Source organism: Rhineura floridana, chromosome 4, assembly GCF_030035675.1.
Source record: "Rhineura floridana isolate rRhiFlo1 chromosome 4, rRhiFlo1.hap2, whole genome shotgun sequence".
NCBI lineage: Eukaryota > Metazoa > Chordata > Lepidosauria > Squamata > Rhineuridae > Rhineura > Rhineura floridana.
Genome location: NC_084483.1, coordinates 64480175 through 64503496, shown reverse-complemented (window position 1 = coordinate 64503496; position 23322 = coordinate 64480175). Strand labels below are relative to the sequence as shown.

The following is a 23322-nucleotide window of genomic DNA, read 5'->3' as shown; positions in this document are numbered from 1 at the left end:
TACAGTAATAAAAGAAAGATAGTTAGGCTATGTTTCAAATGTTTTCCTAACCCTTGTCCTGTCTTTGCTGACAGTGCAGGGCCAAAATATGTATCTGACCTCCCCTACTGAAGAGTCTGACAGAAACCAAACAATGTTTTTAAAGCTGTTAAAAAACAAAAAAAGCAAACAAAGAAAAACAAAGCTTGCTCTCCCTTATATTTGCATAAATATGCTAGTTTCACACTAGTTTTGCTTCCCACAAATTGCATCAGGAAGTATTCATGGCCAATACAAGGACCCTTGTTCCTCCTCACTGTAAGCCACCTCCACCCGATTCCCCTCCTCCCATTCCCACTGCAGGCTCCTGCCCCACATCTCAGGCATTTCCCAAGGGTGACCTGGTTCTCTTCCCTCCCCCACCAGAGGTGCAGAAGGTGCAGTCGTGAGAAGGGAGCAGGGGATTTCCCTTGAAGGGGTAGGTGTCCTTGCACTGGCATTGGATATAATCCATTTTGAAGCTTTTCTTATAACCAGGATAAATTCTCATTTTTAGGTTCCCATCTTTAATATTTGATGCTGTTTCTCTTCTGCAACCACCATCCCACTGCCCATACTAGCCTTTCTGTCTGTTTTATTACCATCACTACATCCAAGAAAACCAATAACTTTGTCCCGGGTTTCTGCATATTTAGAGAGTAAGATACAAAGCATTACCCTCAGAATATATTACCTTTGACCTTGGCTTTCCATTTTCTCCACAAGTTGACATATCTTTAATTACCTCTGGTGCCATGTAGTTAACTGTGCCAACCTAGCAGCATTAAAAATAGTATTATATAATTTAATTGACAACTTAAAAATAGTTCTTACTTGCTCAAATTGTTTGAAATATTGCTCTACAAAGGGCCCTGAAAAGCAGTGCTCTCAAATGTACCATTGGTATCACCTGAAGGGTGATTTTCTTAGGTGGTCCGACATCACGTGGGGGGATATAGTGCCATCTAGCATCCGAAGGAAAGAATGGATCGAAGTCAAGACCTGGGGCATCAAGCCCCTCCCACCCTGGTTCATTCGTGACGAGACCGAAGTGAGAGACATATCTGAAAAGACAGAAAAGGCCAACGGGCCTAACAGCAAGGAAACAGTGTCCCAAAACTCAGGGGACAACTGTAAACCCAGATGAGGGGCAAGAGCAGCCCTCTGTGGATCCGAGGGCACTGACTGCACTTGGTGGAGCAGAGGCTGGTGCCTTTGTTGAGGCCAATTAGCAGTGGTCTCATCAGACAGGCAAGATGTATGAGCCCCAGTTGATGACTTGGGTTGAGAAGGACAGTTCCCAGTAGGTTGGCTAGGGGGCCCTTCCAAGACATCCTCAGACGAGCCGGCGGGTGCATGAAAGAGGGCTGTTAATCAGTCATAGCCAGCAGCCTCTGAAGTCGGGACAGACACGTATTGTGCTTTCCTGGCAGCGGTGTGGCCAGATAAGTGTGTGGTTTTGGCAACAGCCTTGGAATGAAGTCTGGGATGCTTGTGCTTATTACACGGAGATGTCCTGTGGCCTCACACGGTTGCTGTGCCCGTTGCACAAGGTGGGTGGTGGATTATATAACACCAACACACTCCTCGTACACACCACACAGATGGGGGAGACTGTACAGTATATATATATTGCCAACACATGCTGTTGTACACGCCCACAGGTGGGGGAGAATGTACAGTATATATATATCACTAACACACGCTTCAGTGCACGGCCACAGGTGGGCAAGAATGTACAGTCCCAAATGCACTTTGGTAAATACGTAGCAGGGGTGCAGTGCAGCTGCTGTGCAGATAAGTTGTATGATGAGAAAGGTCAGTACACGCCCCCAGGGGGGAAGAATGTACAGTTCCAAATAGCCTTAGTACACATTCACGTATGGGTGAGAATTTACAGTTCCAAACAGCCTTAGTACACGCCCAAGGATAGGTGAGAATGTACAGTCCTGAACAGCGCTAGTACATGGCCACAGATGGGGGAGAATGTAGTTCCAAATAGCCTTAGTACACGCCCACGGATGGGGGAGAAAGTACGGTTCCAAACAGGCTCAATAACCAGCCTCAGTACACATCCAGGCTACTATACTGGAGGGCGTTGTGTAGGATTCTTTACCCTGCAGCACACACACAGCAACTATACTGAAGGGCCTTGTAAAAAGAAGGCTATAGTCCTTGTAGAGGGGCACAGCTGCAGGGGGTTCACTGGACTGGTGAGATGTATGAGTCGCAGGTGGTAAAGTGGATTGAGGGGGGCAGTCCACAGGCTGGTTAGGAAACCCCTTGAAGTCATCCTCAGACAACACAGCTGGCGAGTGAAAGAGGGTTGTTAAACCTTCCTGACCAGCAGCGTCAGAAGGCGGGATGAAAAAATAACAGGGTCGCTTGGCTAGGCAGATGCTTGGTTTTAGCCACGGCCTTGGCATGCAGCCTGGGTTGTTTCTCTTAGCAGACTTGTGATGTGAGGTCTTGCAAGGCAGCTTTGTCCCAGACGAATGTGCCTCTTGTTGTTCCACCATTGTGCAGGCACAGAGATGTAGTCTATGTAATATATCACCAACACACGCACAGAGGTGGGGGGTGCGGTGTGGCGTGGGACTATCACCTACACACGCACAGAGGTGGGAGGTGCAGTGTGGTGAGGGACTAATACCAACACACGCACAGAGGTGGGGGGTGCGGTGTGGCGAGGGTCTTCAGTATACGCCTTCTGATGGGTAGTCCCAAAAGCACAATGGAGCAGTTGTGGAACCAAGCATGTTTGTGCAGATATGCCTTCTGATTATGCACATGAAAATAATAAACAGTCCAATTACTCTGAATTATGTCACACACAACGACACCGTCATGGGGAAAGGGCTTGGCACACACCCACAGGTGGGGAGATGTACAGCACCAAATGTCAATCAAAGGAGAACAGAAAAGGTGGGAAAAGGGGGCAAAACAAATGGTGCCCGCAAAAAGGGCGGGAAACTAGAAAACAAATGGCGGCCGTGAAGGAGAAGGAGCAAGGGCGGACGGACAAAAAAGTGCCACGTGCGTCTGTCAGGCAAAAGTTAGGAAAGGAGGTGCAAGGGCTCCAAGCACTGTCTGTAAAATTACAGCGCCGCCGCCACCACCGCCTGAGAATCAAAGCTGGCGGCAAAAGGGGGGAAGCTGCAGCCGCAGGCTCCCAGTCAGGCTGCAAGCCTGCAAGCATCACCCAAGCCCGGATAAAAAGCAAAACCGGCGGCAAGGAACAAAGGAGAAGCCGCCACCGCTAGCTCCCGGCCAAGGCTCGTCTCAGGCAAAAACGCCTGAATTGACAAGGACAAGCTGCCGCCGCCTGAGAGAAAGGCAGGCGGTAAAAAAGCTAAAGGAGCCGCAGGAGCGAGCTCCAACCGCCACTCGCCAAAAGGAGACTGCAGCCTCCAAATACTAGCCGCCACCGTTATTAAACTGGCGGTAAAAGTAGCTAAGGGAGCCACAGGTGCGGTTCCCAGCGAGGTAAAAAACAGTAAAAAACGGCCGCCACCTGAAGAGATGGCGGCAAGGCAATGAAGGGCTGAAAAGAGAGCCGCTGCTGCAGCTCACAGCAAAGCGGCCGCCGCCTGAGAAAGAGACGGTGGCAAGGCAAAACAGGGGGACTGAAGGGAGCCACAGCCGCGACTCTCAGTAAAGGCTCGTCTCTCAGAGACGGGAGCCCAAAGGGAAAACGGCAGCCGCCGGATTCACCAACGAAGGGACTAAACGGGGGAAGCAAATGATCCAAAAAATAAAATAACCCCCCCCCCAAAAAACGTCCCAGACAACACAAAAGGTGAGGGAGGGAGGGAATGAGAAGAAATTACAGATGCTCACACTAAATCCCAAACTTAGCTATGCTAAAGAAGATCCAAATGCCTCCAACGAACAAACGCAAGAATGAACTGGGGTGGGAGGGGCTTGATGCCCCAGGTCTTGACTTTGATCCATTCTTGCCTTCGGACGCTAGATGGCACTATATCCCCCCACGTGATGTCAGACCACCTAAGGAAAAACAACCATTTTATGATTAATCCTCCTGTAATTCTGCTATTATTCATGAGAAAGATTAAAACAGAGAGAAAGAAGCTTGTCTATGGAACTTCGGAAAGCTCTCAACATAATGCTTTAGGCCATCTATATCTGTTTGATTCAACAGAGAAAACAGTGATATGGGAATTTTTTGAAAGCTCCCAAAGATTCTGAATGATGCAGACAATGGTGTTTACATTTATTTTTTAAAAATGTATCCCATGTACTCAAAATGGTTTTCTCAAGCTACATGCCCAATCCTCCAGCCCAGTAAAGCCACCAGTGACAACTTTTGTCAGATTTGATAGGCCAGCGGTAAGTAAGAGACCCACATCTCTGTCCTTTCAGAGCAAATTCTTCCTCTTGCCTTAACTGAAGTTAAGGAATACATCAGTGCTGATATTAACCATAGTTAAGGCGAATCAGATTCTCTGCTTAACCAGGATCTGGATGGTTAAGAACCTTGGTAAAATAGAAACCTTGGTTAATATCTGTGCCTATGTATCCATTAATTGTGTAAGAGAAGAACCCACTATAGGGAGAGACGGATACAATCACACAGCCCATTCCCCGTCTCTTAACCATTGTCAAGAGATTGGACCTGTTATGTATATACTGATACTAAGTGAGCTGGATTATGTTTTAATTATTTCCTAGCCAGAAAAGTACAAAACAGTATTTCTCTGACTCTGAAATTCTATGTCATCCCACCCTTTAAGGACACTCTTTGGCTGACCCATCTTTGGTGGATATACCTATACATCCCTGGAGACATACATATACATATACATATATATACACACACACACCCCTGGAGACACACACACACATATATATCCCCCCCTCTCTCTGTCTCTGTGTGTGTGTGTGTTTGACACCTCCACTCAACATACAGCCCACTCCTTGCAACATTTCAGCAGCAGCCTGAGGTAATTGGGGCTACAGCTTCAATTCAGTGCCATAGCTCAGTGACAGAATACATAATTTCCATGCAACAGACCCCAGGTTCAATCCCTAGCATCTCCAGGTAGGGCTTGAAAAGACTGTATGAAACCTCCCAAACCCCTGCCAGTCAGTGTAGACACTACTGAATTAGATAGACCAATGATCTAACTCTGTATAATCCAGTTTACTATGTTTGTAATCATAATATCACTTCCCTCTTTTCTCAGGTAGTTGTGAATCCTGCAATCCACACCCTGGGAAACCATGAGCCTCAACTATCATCATCATCATCTAGTACCCACCCTTCATCCAAAGGGCAGGTTACAACAATTTAAAAACATAATTAAAAACAGTTAAAAACAACCCAAATGACATCACAGAAAAAAAGAGTGGGTCCTGAAAATATACATCTCAGGAGTCGAAGGCCAGGGTAAAGAGGTGCCTAGCGCCAGCCATCTATCCAAAGTAGGAAAACACAAATCAAGACACACAAAATCCTTTGCATTCCTCCTGATGATCCCTTATGATGACGGTTTAGCAGTGATGCTAAGAATTCAAGACAATTGTACTATTTTATTCATAATAAGGTAAGACAAGGATGCCCCAGTAGTCTCACCTGTGAATCTTTAAGAATACTTGTCACATCTGGCTGCATTTGGTTTGCAATGCCAAAATCTATTAGTTTTAGCATTCCATCCACTAGCAGAAAGTTTGCTGGTTTCAGATCACTATGAACAATACCTGCAAATTAAAATTTGTTCATCAGCCCAAATTACAAATACAATTTCTGAGTTTAACTACCAGTAAAGCTTGCGATTACTATGTCCTCTCACTCTCTCTACACCAACGAAACAAAAAACAAATAAAAAACACTAATAAACAAAGATAGGGAGGAAAAACCAAGTCCTTTTGTAGCTGTGATACTACACCCTAAGACTGCAGTTTGGCAGTGGTATTCACCTGTCTCCAAGACGCCCATTTATTTTAACTGAGGGAACATTTTTCTCCAACTTTTATAATTGCAAAGCAAAATGAGTAGACTCTCTGGAAGCATCTTCCCAGCACTGAGCTTGCTCAAGTTCACTTACACAAAAAGACATTACTTTTTATCAGGAAACATAATTAAATGTTAAAATATTCCACTCAACTGTTGAGAAACTTGCCTATTGTTGCTACTGGCCTGGTTCACACTTAACAACAATGTTGTTATGGTTATTATTATATTGATTAAATTTATATCCCACCATTCCTCCCAAAGGGAGCCCAGGGTGGCAAAGAGATGATAAAGACCTAAAAACATCTTAAAATCAGAACATCTTTTTAAAAAAATCTTTACAATAAATTCCAATACAGATGCAGGCTAGGATAATTCATTTTTAACTATTGCTTCACACAAATAGTTAATTTACATTAATGCTGGCACACGCTGCTCAGAAAGTCTTCATTTCACTCCTCCAGTTTTGCCATGTGGGGGTGGGAAAAAACCAGAGACTGGCTTCGCTTTACATGTGAACCAGCACTTGTGGTTTCTCTCCAAACAAACCATAAACTGAATTCAAGAACAAATCTTGGCTTCCATTGTGTGGTTTGTGTGGAGAGAAAACACAAGCACTGGTTCACATGTGGTTTGTTTCTTCCTGGTGTTGTAAAGTCAGGAGCAGGGGAAGAATGAAGCGGGGACTCTTATTCGTATTAAACTATAGTTTAAAAATTAACTGTGGTTTAACATTATGTGTGAGCTGGGCCACTGTATGGAAAAATAATGGAACAGAAACATCTTCCTATGTCTCACTGATTTCAATGAGACAAAGCCATGTTCACATGCCACACTAAACATAGCTTAGCATGATATGAATCAGGAGGAATAAGCCGAAGCTAGCTGTCTCCTGTTCTTCTCTATGGCTGGGAAGAGCTTTCACTTCCACTTTTGCTTAACCATGGTTTGTTTTATCAACTAGATCAACAAAATGTGGTTAATGTTAACTATGGTAAGCTTTAAACAACCTAACTTCAACCCATAGTTCCTGAAGCTGGCTTGCTTAAACTAGCTATAGTTCAGATTAGCCAAAGTTCTGGGACAGGATGACACTGTACATTGTGGTTCATCAAAAGTGAAAAAGAAAACCTGAACTACTCCTCCCAGCTGCACAGGAGTTGGGAGAGTGAGGAGGACATGAGCCTGATGCTTGCTGAGGCTCAATCACATCAAACTAGACTCTTGCTGTAGTGATAAACTCTAGACGAAGCTTTAAAAAGGATGTTATAGTGACATAAACCATTAAGACAGTGCAAACAGATAGAGAAGGGCATACCTTATTTGACTGATAGATCTCCACCTTTTTCTTCATCTGCACATTGGAGTCTAAAGATGCAGACGAATAAAAAGGTGCACATTTTTTTAAAAAGGGCATATGTTATTTGACTATCCACTGTTTATATTCTTTGTTAGCTGTTTTTGTGAACAGCAAGTGTTGACAATTGGGGGTAGGAATCTTACAAATAAATAAAAAACAGCTTTTATACATACCATGTTGATGGATTGTATGGACAGCTTCCAACATATTTTTCCAATAGCTCTTCCGCTCCCATGGGTTAACTGTCTTTTTCTTTTTAAGCCAACTATTAAGATCAATATTTCCACACTCCATCACCATGTAGATGCTCTTCTTGCCAATTTCACTACAACAAAATGGTTATGAAGTTATGTTTGAGAAAGACGCTGGGGATGGGGGGAATTAAACTGATTTTTTAAAAAATTACTCACTAGTCATAAAGTCGAATAATCTTATCGCTATGTTGCTGAAGTTTAATTAAATGAGCAATCTCATTTTTATAGCTTTCTAAAGTCTGTTCATCTGCCTCTTCTAGGCTAACATATTTGATGGCATAGAGCTGCTTCTTTTCATCTAGTACTTGAAATACCTGCAAAAAGAGAACACAGAGCACCAGGTTTGCTTCTTTCTGAGTGCACTCCCAAGTGTCCAGGACACAAAGGTAGTAGTCAAATCATAGCATGGCCATGGCCAGATGATCATATATTGGCTTAAGAAATTGAGATACGAACAAGCCTTATTCATGCCTCCCCTGCTACCCCCAGCCACTTTGCTCCTACCTTTGCACGAGCAACAAGTCAGGAAATCTTCATTTAACTTGTTTCCCCATTATATCTGAACTTGGAAGCTATAGCTAATGCCTTCTGAACAAGCCAAAGTAGGAAACCATGACTTGACATGCATTCCCTAGAGAGGGAAATTCCCTTATAGGTACAGTAGGGCCCCGCTTATACGGCGGGTTAGGGACCAGGCCTCCGCCGTAAAGCGGAAATCGCCATAAAGCGGAACCCATTGACTTTAAATGGGTCACATCACGCGAAAATGCCGCAAAACGGCAAAATCAGCTTTAAAACAGGGAATTTCCCGACTGAAAGCCACCGCGTCAGTGGAATGCCGTAAAGCGGGGCCCTACTGTACTTACAACCACCACTCGTAACAGTTTGTGAGGAATAACAATCTTATATAGGTCTACTCAGAAGAAAGTCCCATTGAGTTTAATGGGCCCAGGTAAGTGGATATAGGTTTGGAGCACAAATATGGGAATACAGGAATGTGTACCATGGATAATTCTGTATTCTCTTCTTTTCAGTGTTGCTCCTTTCTGCTTCACTCTGCCTTGGCCCAGGCCCAGCCTCTCAAAAACCAAACAGCAAAAATAATAATAATTTTTTTTAAAAAAGTCAAGACTGCTAGACAGGGAGGACAGGTGAGAGGGGACATTATTATTATATTATGGAGAGAGTTTCAGCAGTTGTAGCTTGCATGACTATGACAGGTGAATGCAAGGACTGAAAGTTACTGGGCAGACAAGAGCAATGCATTTTCATCAGTGTGAAAAGGAAATGTATTTGGCAGAGTGTAAATATTCATATTTGAGAAACAATCAAATTGCTTCTTCATTTATGTAGAAGAGCGTCCTTTTACTTGATGTACTGGTAGAGGCACTGATTCAGTTTAGAGATACTAACTTGCTTATACCCCAGGTTTAATGTTAACCTAGTTATTGGGAAACTTAATATCTACAATTTTAAGAAATAAAAAAAACCAATTTAAACTTTTTAAAATCCATTTTTTAAAAAAAAAATCAATGTTATCCACCCTGATGAGGCCTGAGGACAGTTCTGAGGAGATTGGGACCCAGCCAAAGGTTCCCCAAGCCCTATTTTTGAGGGAGAGCCTTCCATATCTGGAAAGGTCCCAATCCTCATTGAAGCCAACATATAGCATCTGGAGCAGAGACTTATTAGCTGATCTGAAAGCCCTGTGGGTTTCACACAGGAAGAGAAATCACTCAGGTCATTTAGAGCTTTAGAAGTCTAAAACTGCATTGTTAATTGGGTCCAGAAGCAAACTGTTAACCAATGAAGATGTTCTGAAAGGTTAATGCCAATCCACACCTGTCAGACAAGAAGCAATAATTTGCAACAGTTGCAACTGCTAGACCAATTTCAAAGGCAGCCCACACAGAATGCATTGTAGTAGTTCAGTCTATAGGGCACCAGGCTTAAATAAGGATCACGTCTCTTATATTCCACCATTGGTTGCAGCTGGCGCATTAGGTGAAGCTGAAAAGAGGCTCTCTAAACCACAAACACTAATCTAGCAGCAATGAGTAGCAAACTGTGAACCTCCTCCTAATTTCATGTAGAACAGGGATTTTCTCAACCACCTAGTCCAATAACCAGTCTGCATATTAGTATCTCACTCCATATCCCTCAATATGACCTCATTTCAACAATTTCACATAATTTTAACAAGACCTAATGGAACTATATAATAACTCCCGTGGGAGGAACAATAGTACTCCAGCATTATTATCCTGCTCGAACTCGAACAACTCAGACACGGCTGTGGTTTTTTTCTTTTATTGTAGTAAGAGGCAGTTTCAATTCAATGCGTTTCATGAATCTACCTACAGCTTACTCAGAACTCAGCATCTCTCTAGGACTAACTAGGCACTACTTCGTGGCATTGAGACATTGACTCAGCAACTACTCCCCCCCCTCACTTAGCTTAAGTAAGGCTGGGCAGGCACCCTGTGACTGTTGGGATGAAGCGCAGATGAAGACTCTGTCTCAACTGTGTCTGTTGAATCTCCTGCCCCATTCACTTCCTGGCACGAGGCAAAGGTGGAGCCTCCGTCACCATCCTGTCTTCCCCCTCCAAGGGAGGGGGGCTACCTACTGGAAACACAGGTGCAGGGAGAGGGGAAGCGCCAGGCCAGGGAACAACCGGCTGGTCTGTGACTCTCCACAGGAGTATCTGGAGCTGCTGGGGTTGAACTGTCCAAGTCCAGAGCTGGACCGTCCTCTAAGTCCCAATCCCTGCTCGGCTCTTCACTGGCTTGACCATCCCACTCTAAGTCCTCCTCCTTTGCTTTGTTCTCATCTGTCCACCCCCTCCCAGAAGGGCTCACAATTATCTTCTAGAACCACCAACACAAAGTTGTACCTCCAATGCCAATCCGGAAAGGCAGGCTAAAATACCATGCTAGATAGCTTGATACCATCAACAGGTCCAGGGCAACTAATAGGGTTTCAGATGTCAACCCAAAGCCCCACCACCCAACCCTCTATCTTTCCTTGCATTAAGGTTGTCAACCAGGGAGGCAGGGCAGTCTCTGTCAATTACCTTAAACTGGGAACAAGTATCATTTATGTCTCACATGGTAGCATCAATAACTGAAGCAACTGGGAGCCTCTCCCTTTATACAGGTGAACAGTGGAAAAGCACTCACCTCTCCAAGCCCATCCCACTACCAGTCGAGTCATACCTCATATACTCATGGTAGGAGACTGACAAAGACACAGAAAGCTAGCCACACCATTCCTTGCTAGTCTCCATTGTCTATAGTCTTGTCTATCTTGCCCACCCCCAGAAACAATAGGACCTCATCAACTGTAAGGGACCCTATTACAAACATAATACCAAGAGTGGTGTTGCTTAAGAGGGGATGGGGACAAGATAAAGAATGACATGATGTGTCATATCAAAAATTACCACCATGTGCATCACTTTAACGACGCCTCCCACTTGCAGCAGTTATCACTAGTGAATCAGACTTGCATCTCACCTTACTTGATCCTCCACTACCAATTTGTTTCAATACAGAGTACCATTTTCCTTTAATAGCAATGCATTCATTTGTAGGTGCAGAAGCTGAAATCTGAATAAAAAAACATTTACACTTGTAAAGCAATATATGTTAGATACTTGGTTAATATTTCCTCTCACTGGTTTATTCAAGTATTTCTGAAGATATAATGCTATGTTATACCTTGCAAAAATCAACGTATTAATATTTTTGCATCATAATGCATTTTAATGATTGTCTTATAATGAATATATGGTAGAGGAAATTGTCAACATGTTGTAGATTAAGAAAACATCTTAAAGGACACAATAAAGTTGTTTAGACTCACAGAAGCATCAAAACTGTTAAGATACTAGCCCAGAAAGAAAGCTGAAATTTGATACATATGTAGTACAAGATACTCTTATTACTATAAAAATCTGGAAGTGATACATTTATATGCCTGTTCTTTGAAATGCAAGAAATGAAGTCAACCTCATAACAGCAGCCAATGTTCCAATATAGCAAGCCAATCCACACCTGCAATGGAATGAATGAATGAGTGAGGGCTTCCACCTTCACATATTTTCAATAGTACTTGGATTTGGGGATGTCTGGAGTGGCAATTCCAAGAATATCTAGGCCTGTAAGCTGCATTTACAGAGTAAACACACACACCTCTTATACCTATATTGCCATATACACCCTACTTCACATTATTAAACACTGTAACTGGATGCTGGCATGTGAATGGGAAAAGTTGTACATCTCTAAATGCATGAAGAATCCTATGTATATGAAATATACAAATGGATTGGATCCTGTGAGTGGAAAGGGAGGTCCTAGTACCTGCTAACCAAGGCAATTTTCACCAATCTCCCCGCCCCCAAGTTCTGCTCAGGAGGATTCAGAAATCCTCCAAAACAGTGTAGGAGCAATACTGAGGACAACAAAGGAGAAGAGAATAAGTTAAAATCATATCCCCTTTCCTTAGCCAGAGTGCCTGCAGGACTGAAGGCCCTTGTGTTGACGGAAGGACCACTTGTATGAGTGGAAAGATACCATTAGATCATACTCAATGCATGTTGGAGAATGGCATGCTATAGAAATGTTGACTGCTGTGTGGATTCCTAACATATCCCACTGACAATGCTGGGAAGGTAGCTGCTATTCAAATCAGACTATTAAAAATGTATTTAATAGAGACCCAAATAATTCAAACAAGAACATGGTTCAACAATAGTTCTATATTCCATAGCAGGTGGGAGATTATCCAGGAACAGAGAGATTCCCATGAGGAAAACCACAAAAGCATATGTGGCTTATTTTGCAAGAGAAATTGGACTAATGTTGACACCTCCATTGTGTACGTTGACACCACCCATACTCTCCTGGGCTAATTTTTTTTCTTTTAAGAATGCCTTTTCTACCAGGTACCTAATATGTAAGCTATGCCAGTACTTACTTTAAAATTCTTCCTTTCTGCTGCTCCAAACTGTTTACCAGTGGTCAAATTAAGTCTGTCAATATCTTTTGGTATTGTTATTCTCAATAAAAAGCTAAAAGTGGTTCTGAAATCTACACAAATTTAACAGGCTCAATTTCTAACTGCTTGCTTGACCCTAAGAATGAGATGCAGACTATTTATGAACCAGTTCTTTTTTCATAATCACATCATGCACTTTCACAATAACTTTAAAAAAAATAAAAATAAAAATACTGTTACCGGTAATCTAGTGTGCACTTGGAATGGAGTTGTTGGAGTACAGGGTTGCGAATAGGAAAGCTGGTTGTATGGTGTTGTTGCCTTACCCATGAGAAGAAAATCATTTGTTACAACTGGAGTACTGAAACTGTCAGAAACATTTGAACGTTACAATCTTGCAAACACAGCAATACACTCCCTCCCCACAAATCAACCATACCTTCAAGTAATGAGAAACCTGATTTTTTTCTTTAAGCCGCAATATTTGAAGTCAAATGTTTCGTTTAAAGCTTGCTTACAATATTTAACACCTTGCTCTAGCATTTTACAAGACTGCCTAATTACTCCACAATTTTTTAGACTTCACAATCTTAATTTTGAAGCACATGTACTTCTACTTGTTTAGATTTTACACTACACAGAATTAGTGTCAATGGGATGTCATCTCAATATTTTAGTTCAAAGTCATCCAGGACATTTTTTCAAGTTCAGGCACTTTGAACATTCTTCAACCCACTTTGAAGATGTACACCTCTCCTTTTTAGTACAATTAACTGATAGCTTGTTTGAATTCCACAAAGGCAAATTCCAACAAAAATCTAAAACTAAAATAAAATACCACATGCATGCACACACCCACACATTACCAGGCCATGTAATCATGCAGCATGTTGTTGCTAGGTGTTGTGCCAACAAATGCCTGGCTGTTTCTTTTTGAAGCAGTCTCTGGCGGTGAAATGTTTTGCAAAATTGGATCTGGCGGTGAACATCTTTTAGAAACTTGAAACGCTGGCTGTCCAAAACTTGAGGTTTTTCCCTACAAAAATGGGGAAAACCTTTATATCATCAGTTCTCAAGTGAGCACACATAATTTTCACTCACTAGTCCAGATTCGCTAATGAAAATTTAAGTTGGATCCAAGACACACAATTTCACTTGATATTTGGACTGCACACTCTTCTAGAATTCAAAGCTACTGCCTATCTATTCAACGTTATGGTATTGACATTTGTGTGAGATCATCATGCACATTAGAGTCTAAACAACACTAGGCATGCACAAAGGAAGCTTAGGAGCTTTTGACCAGTATGTGTGTGCAAATAATACTATCTTCAGGCAATTCTAGCCTCTAGAGAGACTACTGGAATGAGATTGGAGTTCAAATGATAGGATTATACCACACGTCAAGATGACCCCTGCCTTGCTGGTTACCTGCACTGCCAAACCAAGTTTCAGTAACATGTTTTAAAGATCCCTCTCTGCTAATGTCATCTTTGAACACTGCAGGCTGAAAAATAGGATCTAATCTATAGCAATGAACTGCTTCCTGGGTAATGAGACTGAATGCATATAATACACCACAATACCCCCTTGTCAGCACTAAGAATTGTATCCAGTGAAGCCATTGTGCTTGTGCAATGGACCTCCCTCTGTGGACCTCCCAAAATCTGTTATAGGTTCCTCCCAAACTCTCTGGAGAAGATTTGGGGGGCCCTAATATTTCTAATGTGTGAAACAAAAGTCATATTATGCGCAGACAGATGGTTCAAGGTACTTCTTTATACAATTTCTCTCTTGCTCTTCAGCCAAAAAAGGATTGCTAAAAAGATTGCTACAAAGAAGACAAGGTGAACTTTTAAATTTCACTACTATTGACAATGCAGACAGCAAACAAACAAAAGTGGTAAATCACATAAAAGTAAATAAAATTACCTCTGAGTTTGTATTGTGCATCATTTCAGGATGAAGCCACTTGTTTCCAGATGCAAAATAATTTGATCTCAACTGTTCTTTTTGGTCATTTTCAAGACAATGGGGCTGCAGCCTTTCTAAGCAGCTCAGTTCAGTGGTCCTTGGCTCCTCATGCTGTTCTTCAGTTCCTAAAACAGTATTTCTAGTTATCCAAACGGGCATGGTGGCACTTACAGCACAATGTCTCAAGGAGGAACCGTACAGGGAGTATTAAAGGTGAATGGACTAAAAGTGGTGCTGATCCTGATTGAATTTATGATTGAACACATGGTAGAGGGTGAGAAAAGAGTGGCTGGAGGTAGGACCTGCAATCATCCTGAAGGAAGGAGAATGCACTAGGCAAAGTGATCTTTTGCATAGATCCCAAGTTACAATGAAGGCAGAAGATGCAAAATATGAAAGACTGGGGCAGTAGACAAGAACTACATGCCTGTGTTTGGTTGAAAGAACAAAAGCAGTTTATTATCTAATTTTCAGCTTAGCCATCTGTGCTGTGACAACCTCCATGCTTTGCTTAACAGAACAATCCATGAGCACCAAGGTTAAAAGCCAACAAAGCCATGTTTGTCAGCTCAAGCCCAAGCCCACATAGTTAAAACAAACCTTTCTGTTTAACAATGTAACTGGAATCATGTTTATTCTTTAAGGTTAGAGTTGAATTGGTAGCTACTTCTGAGCTCTCTTCATTTGACATCTCCAAGTCTATAGGCCTACTGCTTGATAAAGGCTATTAAAAAGAGAGAGAGAGAGAACTTTTATAATAAGGCCAAGAAAAGTTCCAAACATAGACATGATGCCAGCTTGTGTGTTAAAACGGATGAATCCAACTGGTTATCTCATTCAGCCTCATACAAGCAGATTTACAGCCTACCTTCTTTAAAAAGGCTCAGGTTAGGTAACAGTATTTTTTCACAACAAGGTTGATACAGAGCACTAATATATTTAATTTACTCATATGGGAATCAGAGATAGCCACTTATCCAACCTACTTCATGATTTAGCATTCTATTCTAATCTATTCTATTTAGCATAGAATTAGAACTGAAGTATCCCAGGGGTTCTAATATCCTACATCCTTGCCTTTAAATTCTAAGCTCCTTGGAAAGTGAACCATATAACCTGAATGCAACAACAAGGCAGACTCTAGAAGCTTTTAGAGTTTGATCTTCTGTTGAAGCAAACTCTGAGATGTGTGTCTTACAATCTTCAAATGTGTATGAATTTTGAATAAATGCATCTTTATCTTTAAAACTGAAAGATCAGAAATGGCACAGATAATGCTTGCGCACAGGGGAACCTGGAGCTCTCTGTCATTAAATCTGTGCAAATGCCTTGCTTTGACAAGATCACTTGCATATTTGGTTAGCACACTTGCTAATTTGAATGGCAGTGTGATCTCCAATTTAAAACAGTTTCGCCATCCTTACTTCATTTCCTATTTATCATAAAGAATGCCACAAGTTGCTCCAAGAAATAACTCATTAGTTGTAGAATATCAGCTCACCAATTCCATGGGCTGCAACCCACTTAAAGATTTGGTATAGGACTGCAATTAAGAGCATAATGTAGTAGACATCCCGATTCAAATCTCATCTCAACCATAAACTAAGAGAAGGGAACGTAGACTTCAAACTTGTAGGATTTTTTAAAAAAACTACAACCCCATGGTGCAAAACAGTGGTGAGGGAACAGGGACGAGCTAGATCTAAGCTTATTGATCTACTTTCAGTATTAGTTTGTAAGGATTATCAAGAGTGTCAAGCAAGTGCTTTGAATGCAAAAAGTAATACGTATTATCATTAAGCTCCGCAGTCGCGATCTGGATTTTTTTTTAAAAAAGAACCTTTTAAATGGTAACAGAAAGGTGTGGCTGAGAAACATTTGTTTTTAATTCATATTAAGAGTGTTTTCTTTAAGGACCAACACAGAATGTTTCTGAAGCCACAGACTTTGTAAACTACATAAACAGTGATGTCTCCATAAACAGTGACTCATTTCATTATTACCTTAAGCCATAAATGACACATCAAGCACGCACTGCTTAGCCCCTTGGAATGATGTAGTGTTTCTCAGAGAGTGGTACAACAGAGAGTGCAAGACACAAACTACGTTTCACAACTTATTGGTAACAAACTAGGGGCTGAAGGGAGGAGAGAAAGAAGTCAGGAGTTTCCCAGATGGCAGGATGTGACTTCACTGGGATTTTAAATGGGAGAGGCAGAGTCATGGAGTCTTGATTAGCGTAGACCAATTGACTCAGGCTGCTTTGGTGACAGGACAAGCGGCATTTAGGAGCCAGGGGAAAGGAATGGCATGTAGGAATCAGTCAGGTAGGCCCAATGTGAACTGAAGGGATGGGGGTGGGGAAACAGAGAAGAAACCTGTACGTTGGAAATTAGAGGTGTACACTTTTATTAAGTTAGAAATGCTGATAGGACCCATTTCAACATGTTTTTTCTCCACAGGAGGATACAGGAGGAACATATATTAAATACCACACTGGATGTTTAAATCACTCATCTGTTATACCATGCAGACAGAAAAGTCTGCATGGAATCAGGAGGCGATTGCATGCTCCTCCCACCTCCTCCCACTCACCTGGAATGTTTCTTCCAGCCAGTTTGAGCCACAGTAAGAAGAAGTGCACGTCCCATGGCCTGCTCCCGTACTCTTGGATAGTGAGCAGTATGGTTTAGATCCTATGTTAGCTTAAGGAGGTTTACAGAAGAAATGGTTCATTTCCCCTTCTTCCCCTGCTGTTCTCCCGAAAAGCCTCTGCAAAGGGTCCCACAGAACAATGCAGGACGGTACTGCACACATTCCACCCTTGGGCAGCAGGCCAACCCCCCATATCATTCAGCAAAGAGACTTTTCAGGGGGCTGCAAGAGTGGAAGGGATGGGAAACGTCTGTGAACTTCCCTAAGTTAACATATCTTAGTGAAAATGGCTATGTTCTACCTCCACTGTCAGAGGCAGTATGTCTCTGAATACCAGTTGCTGGGGACGGCAGGTGGGGAGAGTGCTGTTGCACTCAGGTTCTGCCTGTGGGCTTCCCCAGGGCATCTGGTTGGCCACTGTGAGAACAGGATGCTGGACTATATGGGCCTCTGGCCTGATCCAGCAGGCTCTTCTTATGTTCCTATGATCCAAGCCTATGTCTGCAGTAGCCCACAGATCTAGTGGGACAAATCAATATGCAGAAACAGGCTGGAAACTAATCTGCTCATGGATCCTTGCAAAACACAGACTCTACTGTAATATTCCTCTGCTTCATATCTTCTATTAAGGAAAAAATAGATTCAGCAGGTAGTCTCATCTAAATTTTCCTCCAACAGATTGTAGAAACAGCATTTAAGCATATCACAAACACATTTTTCATAAAGCAAGAGAACCCATTGAGACCCAGTACTAAACTATGATTTAGTGTTACATGAACAAGCCAAGGGGAGTCTCAGGATCACACATTGCCCTCCAGCAAGGTGGAGATTGTAAATTTTTTTATTTAACTGTTGTCGGGACCTTAAATTATGTTTTATCCTAACTATGCTTTATTGAAACAACCCAGCTTCATAAACCATGGCTGATATTGGCTTGTTTCAGTAAACCATAGTTAAGACCACACAGTCAGATTCTAACTTACAGAGCAATCCAACTTGTCAGTGGCTGGCTAACAGAAGCCAGCGGAGGTGGAGCTGGCAGAAGGAGGATGCCTTATGGTGGGGAAGATACTGGCTGTGCCAGCAGAAGAAAAGAAAATACATATTTTCTTCTGCCACTCCTTTTCCCAGCGTACCAGCTGCTGCAATGGACAGCCGCAGGGGGGAGCCAAATGGGACCTGGATATCGTGAAAGTCCTTACCCCTCGGCCCCTCCTCCAACATGCCCCCGGAACCCCCCTTTTACTGGCCTTCCACTGACTCCCACTCCTCCAAGCTGGGCTTCTCTGGTGGACCTCCAGCTGAGCTGGCTGGGTTCCGGCTGAGCCATGGCTGAGCTGGGGTGAGGGGCTTATGCTGGCATAGCCCAGCTCAGCTGGAGGTCTGCCAGATCTAACTTCCCTCAGCCCAGCATAAATAACAGTTGGATTGTGCCCTGAGACACTAGACTGCACTGAGTTAAAAACGGAAGTTCGCGCTTCCAATCTCCTCCTCGTGGCTGCACTGGAGGCAAGGGGAGGAAGCACATGAGCCTGAGGCTCTCCACTCATTCACGGAATGCAAACCAAGCTTTAGCATTATATGTCGAATAAAGCTAAGGAAGGAAGACACTTTTACGGAAAGGTATAGTGAAGAACAGACCCAGTTACTTTGTATTTCCTCACTTAATATTAAGTTATTTTGGTTTTTGGATCATGGTGTTATTAAATTCCTATTTTGACTTTGATCCCATTTCTCTCTTTAGCATGAAAAAGAACATTCAAATTACCTTCAAATCTCCTAGGGGATATGAATAATTTCCATTACGTTTTGATTCATGTAGCGACAACTGGATCAAATTGGTGCCAGGTATTTGCCTGTTATTGAGCAAAACGTTAATAATCAGTTAACAAACACCCACAAGTTCTTCTGTCTTTATTCAGAAGAGTGCAAAATACACGTATAAAGTCTGCTGAGAAATTTCCTAAGACAAAGACACAGAAGCAATCAGATATTAGTACAGAGAACAAATTGAACCCAATATTGCATAGCTTTATGTTAAAATTTGAAGATTTTATGCATTATGGGGTCCACTGGAGTAAATATTGTCCTCAATATTAATAACAAACTCAAACAGCTTACAACATAGCAGAAGACACTAACAGGGACGTAAAAGCAAAGCTAGCGAAACTCTCCAATAACTTGTAGTGTGGGGAAAAGTGCATGTTAACAAACATTTAGCATAGACAATAAATACTCAGAACAAAGCCTCTCAGATACACACACAAACACGCAAAAGTACACAGTGCAGTCTCAACTATCTGCACTAGCTAGACTCTATTCCATGCCTCACTACTATCACTTTCAGCCTCAACCAGAAATTTCAGGTGCTGGCTATCAGTTTAAAAATATTTCTTTTGTTTTCTTTGTTTTAAAAACATTTTTTTCTAAACAATATGTTTTTTAACCCTTTTTATTTAAGATGTTTTTAAAGCTTTTTTAAAGAATGTTTTTAAAGTTGTTTTGTTTTAATGTATTTTAAGGTCTGTTTTTATGATGTTTTAAAGTGTTTTTACTGCTTTTGTTTGCCGCCCTGGGCTCCCGCTGGGAGGAAGGGTGGGATATAAATTAAATAAAAAAATAAATAAGAATATTTTCTACCTTTTAGTTTAAAAAGTTACTATCAGCTGCTCAGCAAAGGGTCTTAGAGCCACCTTGTTAAGCAACAGCTGCAGGATCCTCCCTCTTTACAACCTTACAGGAGAGGCTGTGAGTACAGTATATGGGTTTTAGCTGATTCTCAGCACTGGGGCTCAGAACCCCTCCAAGTAGCAGCTGCAAGACCCTCCCTTCCTGCCATTCTTTGCTGTAGAAAAAGAGAGGGGAGGAGCATGCTTCCAATCCCCTACCCAATGGCTTTCCTACAAACTTTGGAGAGGGGGTGGGGATCATCCTGAAGCTACCAGGACAATCCCTCCTAATTTCTATGGTTCAGAGTTGGGAGGGAGGCTTTTTACTGGTCACACTCAGCAGAGGTTTAGACTTATTAAATTTATGTATTGCTTCCACACTTAAAAATAGTCTCAATGCAATTTACAACCAAGTAAAAAGGACAACCAAGAAAAAGATGATAAAAATCACATAAATATATTAAAAAGATATTTAACAATACAGTATCATTAGTAGTGCCCAAATGCCTAGGAAAACAAAAACATATTTGCCTGTCCCCAAAATGACAGTTGGTGGGGAGAGCATTCCATAAACCAGAGGGTTGTGCCACACTCACTATGGGGAGCACAACTGTTGAAGCCTATATATGAACAATTTTCTTTGTTGGAATAGACTAACAAACAACTTAATAAAGCCATCATCCCATGGCTGGCCATTGGGTGTACATGGATCACAGCATACTGGTCATTATTCACAATGGAAAGCCACTGTGTCCATCCTGTATACTGATCTATCTACCCTTTCTCTCTACAGGGGCCTGGATTGCAAGTTACTCGTGCATCAGAAGAAGGGATTGTACCCCAAATATTTTTGTTCAATCCATTAATTTCTAATAGCCTTTTAAAAACAACAGATACTTAAGCAATCACAAGTTTCAGAGTAACTATACCTCTTTGCAATAGGGGTTGCACATGGAGTAGCCATCTTCACAGAATCACCCTCATCATCACTTACTAATTTGATAGGAACTCTCCCAAAAGGACACATCTAAACATTGAAACATAAATGGAACTTAACTCAGAGGCAAAAATTCAAATACAAGAATACACAAAGACGGATGAGCAAAAAGAACTACCGGGTTAGATTTATTTAATTGTTTCAAGGGTTTGCGTCCTCCCAAGACCAATTCAGTTGCTTGAGGAGAATTATTTTTCTCCCTGAAAACAAAGGTAGATAATTTTAGTTATAACAGAAGCACTTAGAAAAGAAATAAAAATAATTCTACACAGTATTTTAAATTACTTACGCAGAACAAAAACTGGGAGTACTGGCAATAATCTCAGAAGAATCAGCATTTTTTTTCCTGTTCAGGAAGTTTCCAACTATATTATGAGAGTCTGATGCTGTAAATATGTAATTTTGTAAGAGACAAAATTAAAAGTTCTACCCATTACTTAAATACTGAAAGCTGAATTTTTACCAAATTTCTTAATTCAGGTTTTAAGATACCTTTAACCACAATATTTTGGCCTTTAAAGAGTTCATTTTCCCAATCCACCAAGTAATAGGTTTTAGACAATTGTGAAGCATGAATGAATGAGTGTCCACATTTTATTGATCACGATCCCACATTTAACATAGCACTTGTATCTTAAGAACATAACAAGAGCCTACGGGATCAGGCCAGTGGCCCGTCTAGTCCAGCATCCTGTTCTCACAGTAGCCAACCAGATGCCCATGGGAAGCCCAGAAGCAGGACCTGAGCACAAGATCACTCTCCCCCCGCAGTTTCCAGCAACTGGTATGGAGAAGCACACTGCCTCCGACTGTGGAGGCAGAACATAGCCACTGTGGCCAGTAGTGTAGTGGCAAATTTAGAAGTGCAGAGTCTGTTCATGAGTCACCAGGATCAGCCTCACAGGCCAAATTTGACAGGTGACTGGGGGCACCCACCTGTCAATCACATGACATCATTATCTAACCCACTTATCAAAACCCCTTGTAGGAGGTTCCCAAGCACAACATCCTGCTGGCAATCAGGTGCTTGGAAATTGCTGCACATGGGGCGTTGCTAGCCCTATGCTCAGCACATCCCAAATCACCAAACACAGAGCTGGCAAAACGATTGTTTCTCCCTTTCCCATGGGGGGGAGGGTAGGGGCAAAGAAGCTGGTATTTTATAGGCATTGCTGCCTACAAGAAAGGTACCTTTCACAGCTGCTCTGCAAAAAGCAGGTTTCTTCCCCCAGCATTTTGCATATCAGCTGAGAGAAGGACTTCTCTCTTGCACACGATGCCTGTAAAATATGAGGGGTATTGCTTGACAAGTGTTTCTCCTTGCACAGACTTGCTGCAGCCAAAATGGAGGGTGCATGAGGGTTAAAGACAAGAAAGAGAAAGAGGGTTAAAAAGAGTGAGTGGAGAGTGAGGTGTGGTGACATTTCTGCACAAAGAAGGGGGCAAAGGAAGGCTGAAGAAAGGGAGAAGGAAGGAGGGGAGAGCCTCATGGAGGGTGTGGGAAGACAGAAAGAGCAAAGGGCTAAGAAGAACGAGGCTGTTTGTATTTTACAAGGGGAAGGAACCTGCATTTTGTAGATCAGCTGTGAGAAGGAGTTCTGTCTCGTGCAGTGATGTCTGTAAAATACCCCCATCCTCTTAGCCCTTTGTCTTTCTCCCCCCCCCACCTTCTCAAAGACAATCAGCAAAAAGCACCATTGAGGGAGAAAAAAATGCTTTACAAGCAATGCACCCTGTATTTTACAAGCAGCCTTCCTTCTTTCAGCCTTCCTTCGTCCCCCTTTTCTGTGAGAAAAAGCTGCTCTGCCTCACTCTTAGCCTCATCCTCCCTCCCCCACTAGTGTGGCTGTCGTCACCTACCCCTCCACATTGGCTGCTTAGAGATGTAAAATTTCCAGAAATTTTGAAGCCATGGGGAAAAAACACAGTTTTTTCCTTCTTTTGGAAAAAACCAGAAATGTCTGGGAAAATTGAAAAAATGCAGTTAGCCGTTTTTACAGATTGAAAGTCACTTTGTTACTTCAGGAGTATAAAATGTAATTTTGTACAAGTTGGTTTGGCAGAAAATTATCACATTTGGTATATTAAAAGTACATTTTATTCAAACAATTATTACAAATTGAATTTACTTTTTTTAAAAATTCCTTTTTCTGTAACAAATGGAGCTACCAGCTCCTGAACAGTAAGGAACCTCATTCATTTTGGCGGTTTATGAGGATCAGGCAAAAAACAATTTAAAAAAACCCAGAAGAAACCATCAACATTAATAACAAAGAAAATTATTTATGTCTCCGCTAGTCCTCTACAGTGTCAAGCAGACATAAAACATCCATTCCCATAAAAAGAACTGAGAAAAAGGGGGGACCAAGATTCAATGAAAGATCTAATTCGTCATGCTAAAATAAAACATTCCATAA

At 41.9% G+C, this 23322-nt stretch overlaps 1 protein-coding gene across 5 annotated transcripts in view; it reads right to left on the bottom strand.

Moving 5' to 3' along the window:
* Window positions 1-23322, bottom strand: part of TTK (TTK protein kinase) — a 50872-nt gene that overhangs the window by 5613 nt on the left and 21937 nt on the right. For all 5 annotated transcript variants that reach the window (XM_061623199.1, XM_061623200.1, XM_061623198.1 and 2 more), the window contains 13 exons: window positions 21195-21291; window positions 21024-21105; window positions 20838-20935; window positions 19008-19095; window positions 15185-15308; window positions 14543-14709; window positions 13477-13646; window positions 12851-12977; window positions 11125-11217; window positions 7763-7920; window positions 7526-7677; window positions 5615-5739; window positions 713-793 (listed from right to left, as the gene is read on the bottom strand). In XM_061623199.1, the coding sequence (XP_061479183.1) occupies window positions 713-793; window positions 5615-5739; window positions 7526-7677; window positions 7763-7920; window positions 11125-11217; window positions 12851-12977; window positions 13477-13646; window positions 14543-14709; window positions 15185-15308; window positions 19008-19095; window positions 20838-20935; window positions 21024-21105; window positions 21195-21291 (1562 nt within the window). The remainder of the gene's footprint in view (window positions 1-712; window positions 794-5614; window positions 5740-7525; window positions 7678-7762; window positions 7921-11124; window positions 11218-12850; window positions 12978-13476; window positions 13647-14542; window positions 14710-15184; window positions 15309-19007; window positions 19096-20837; window positions 20936-21023; window positions 21106-21194; window positions 21292-23322) is intronic.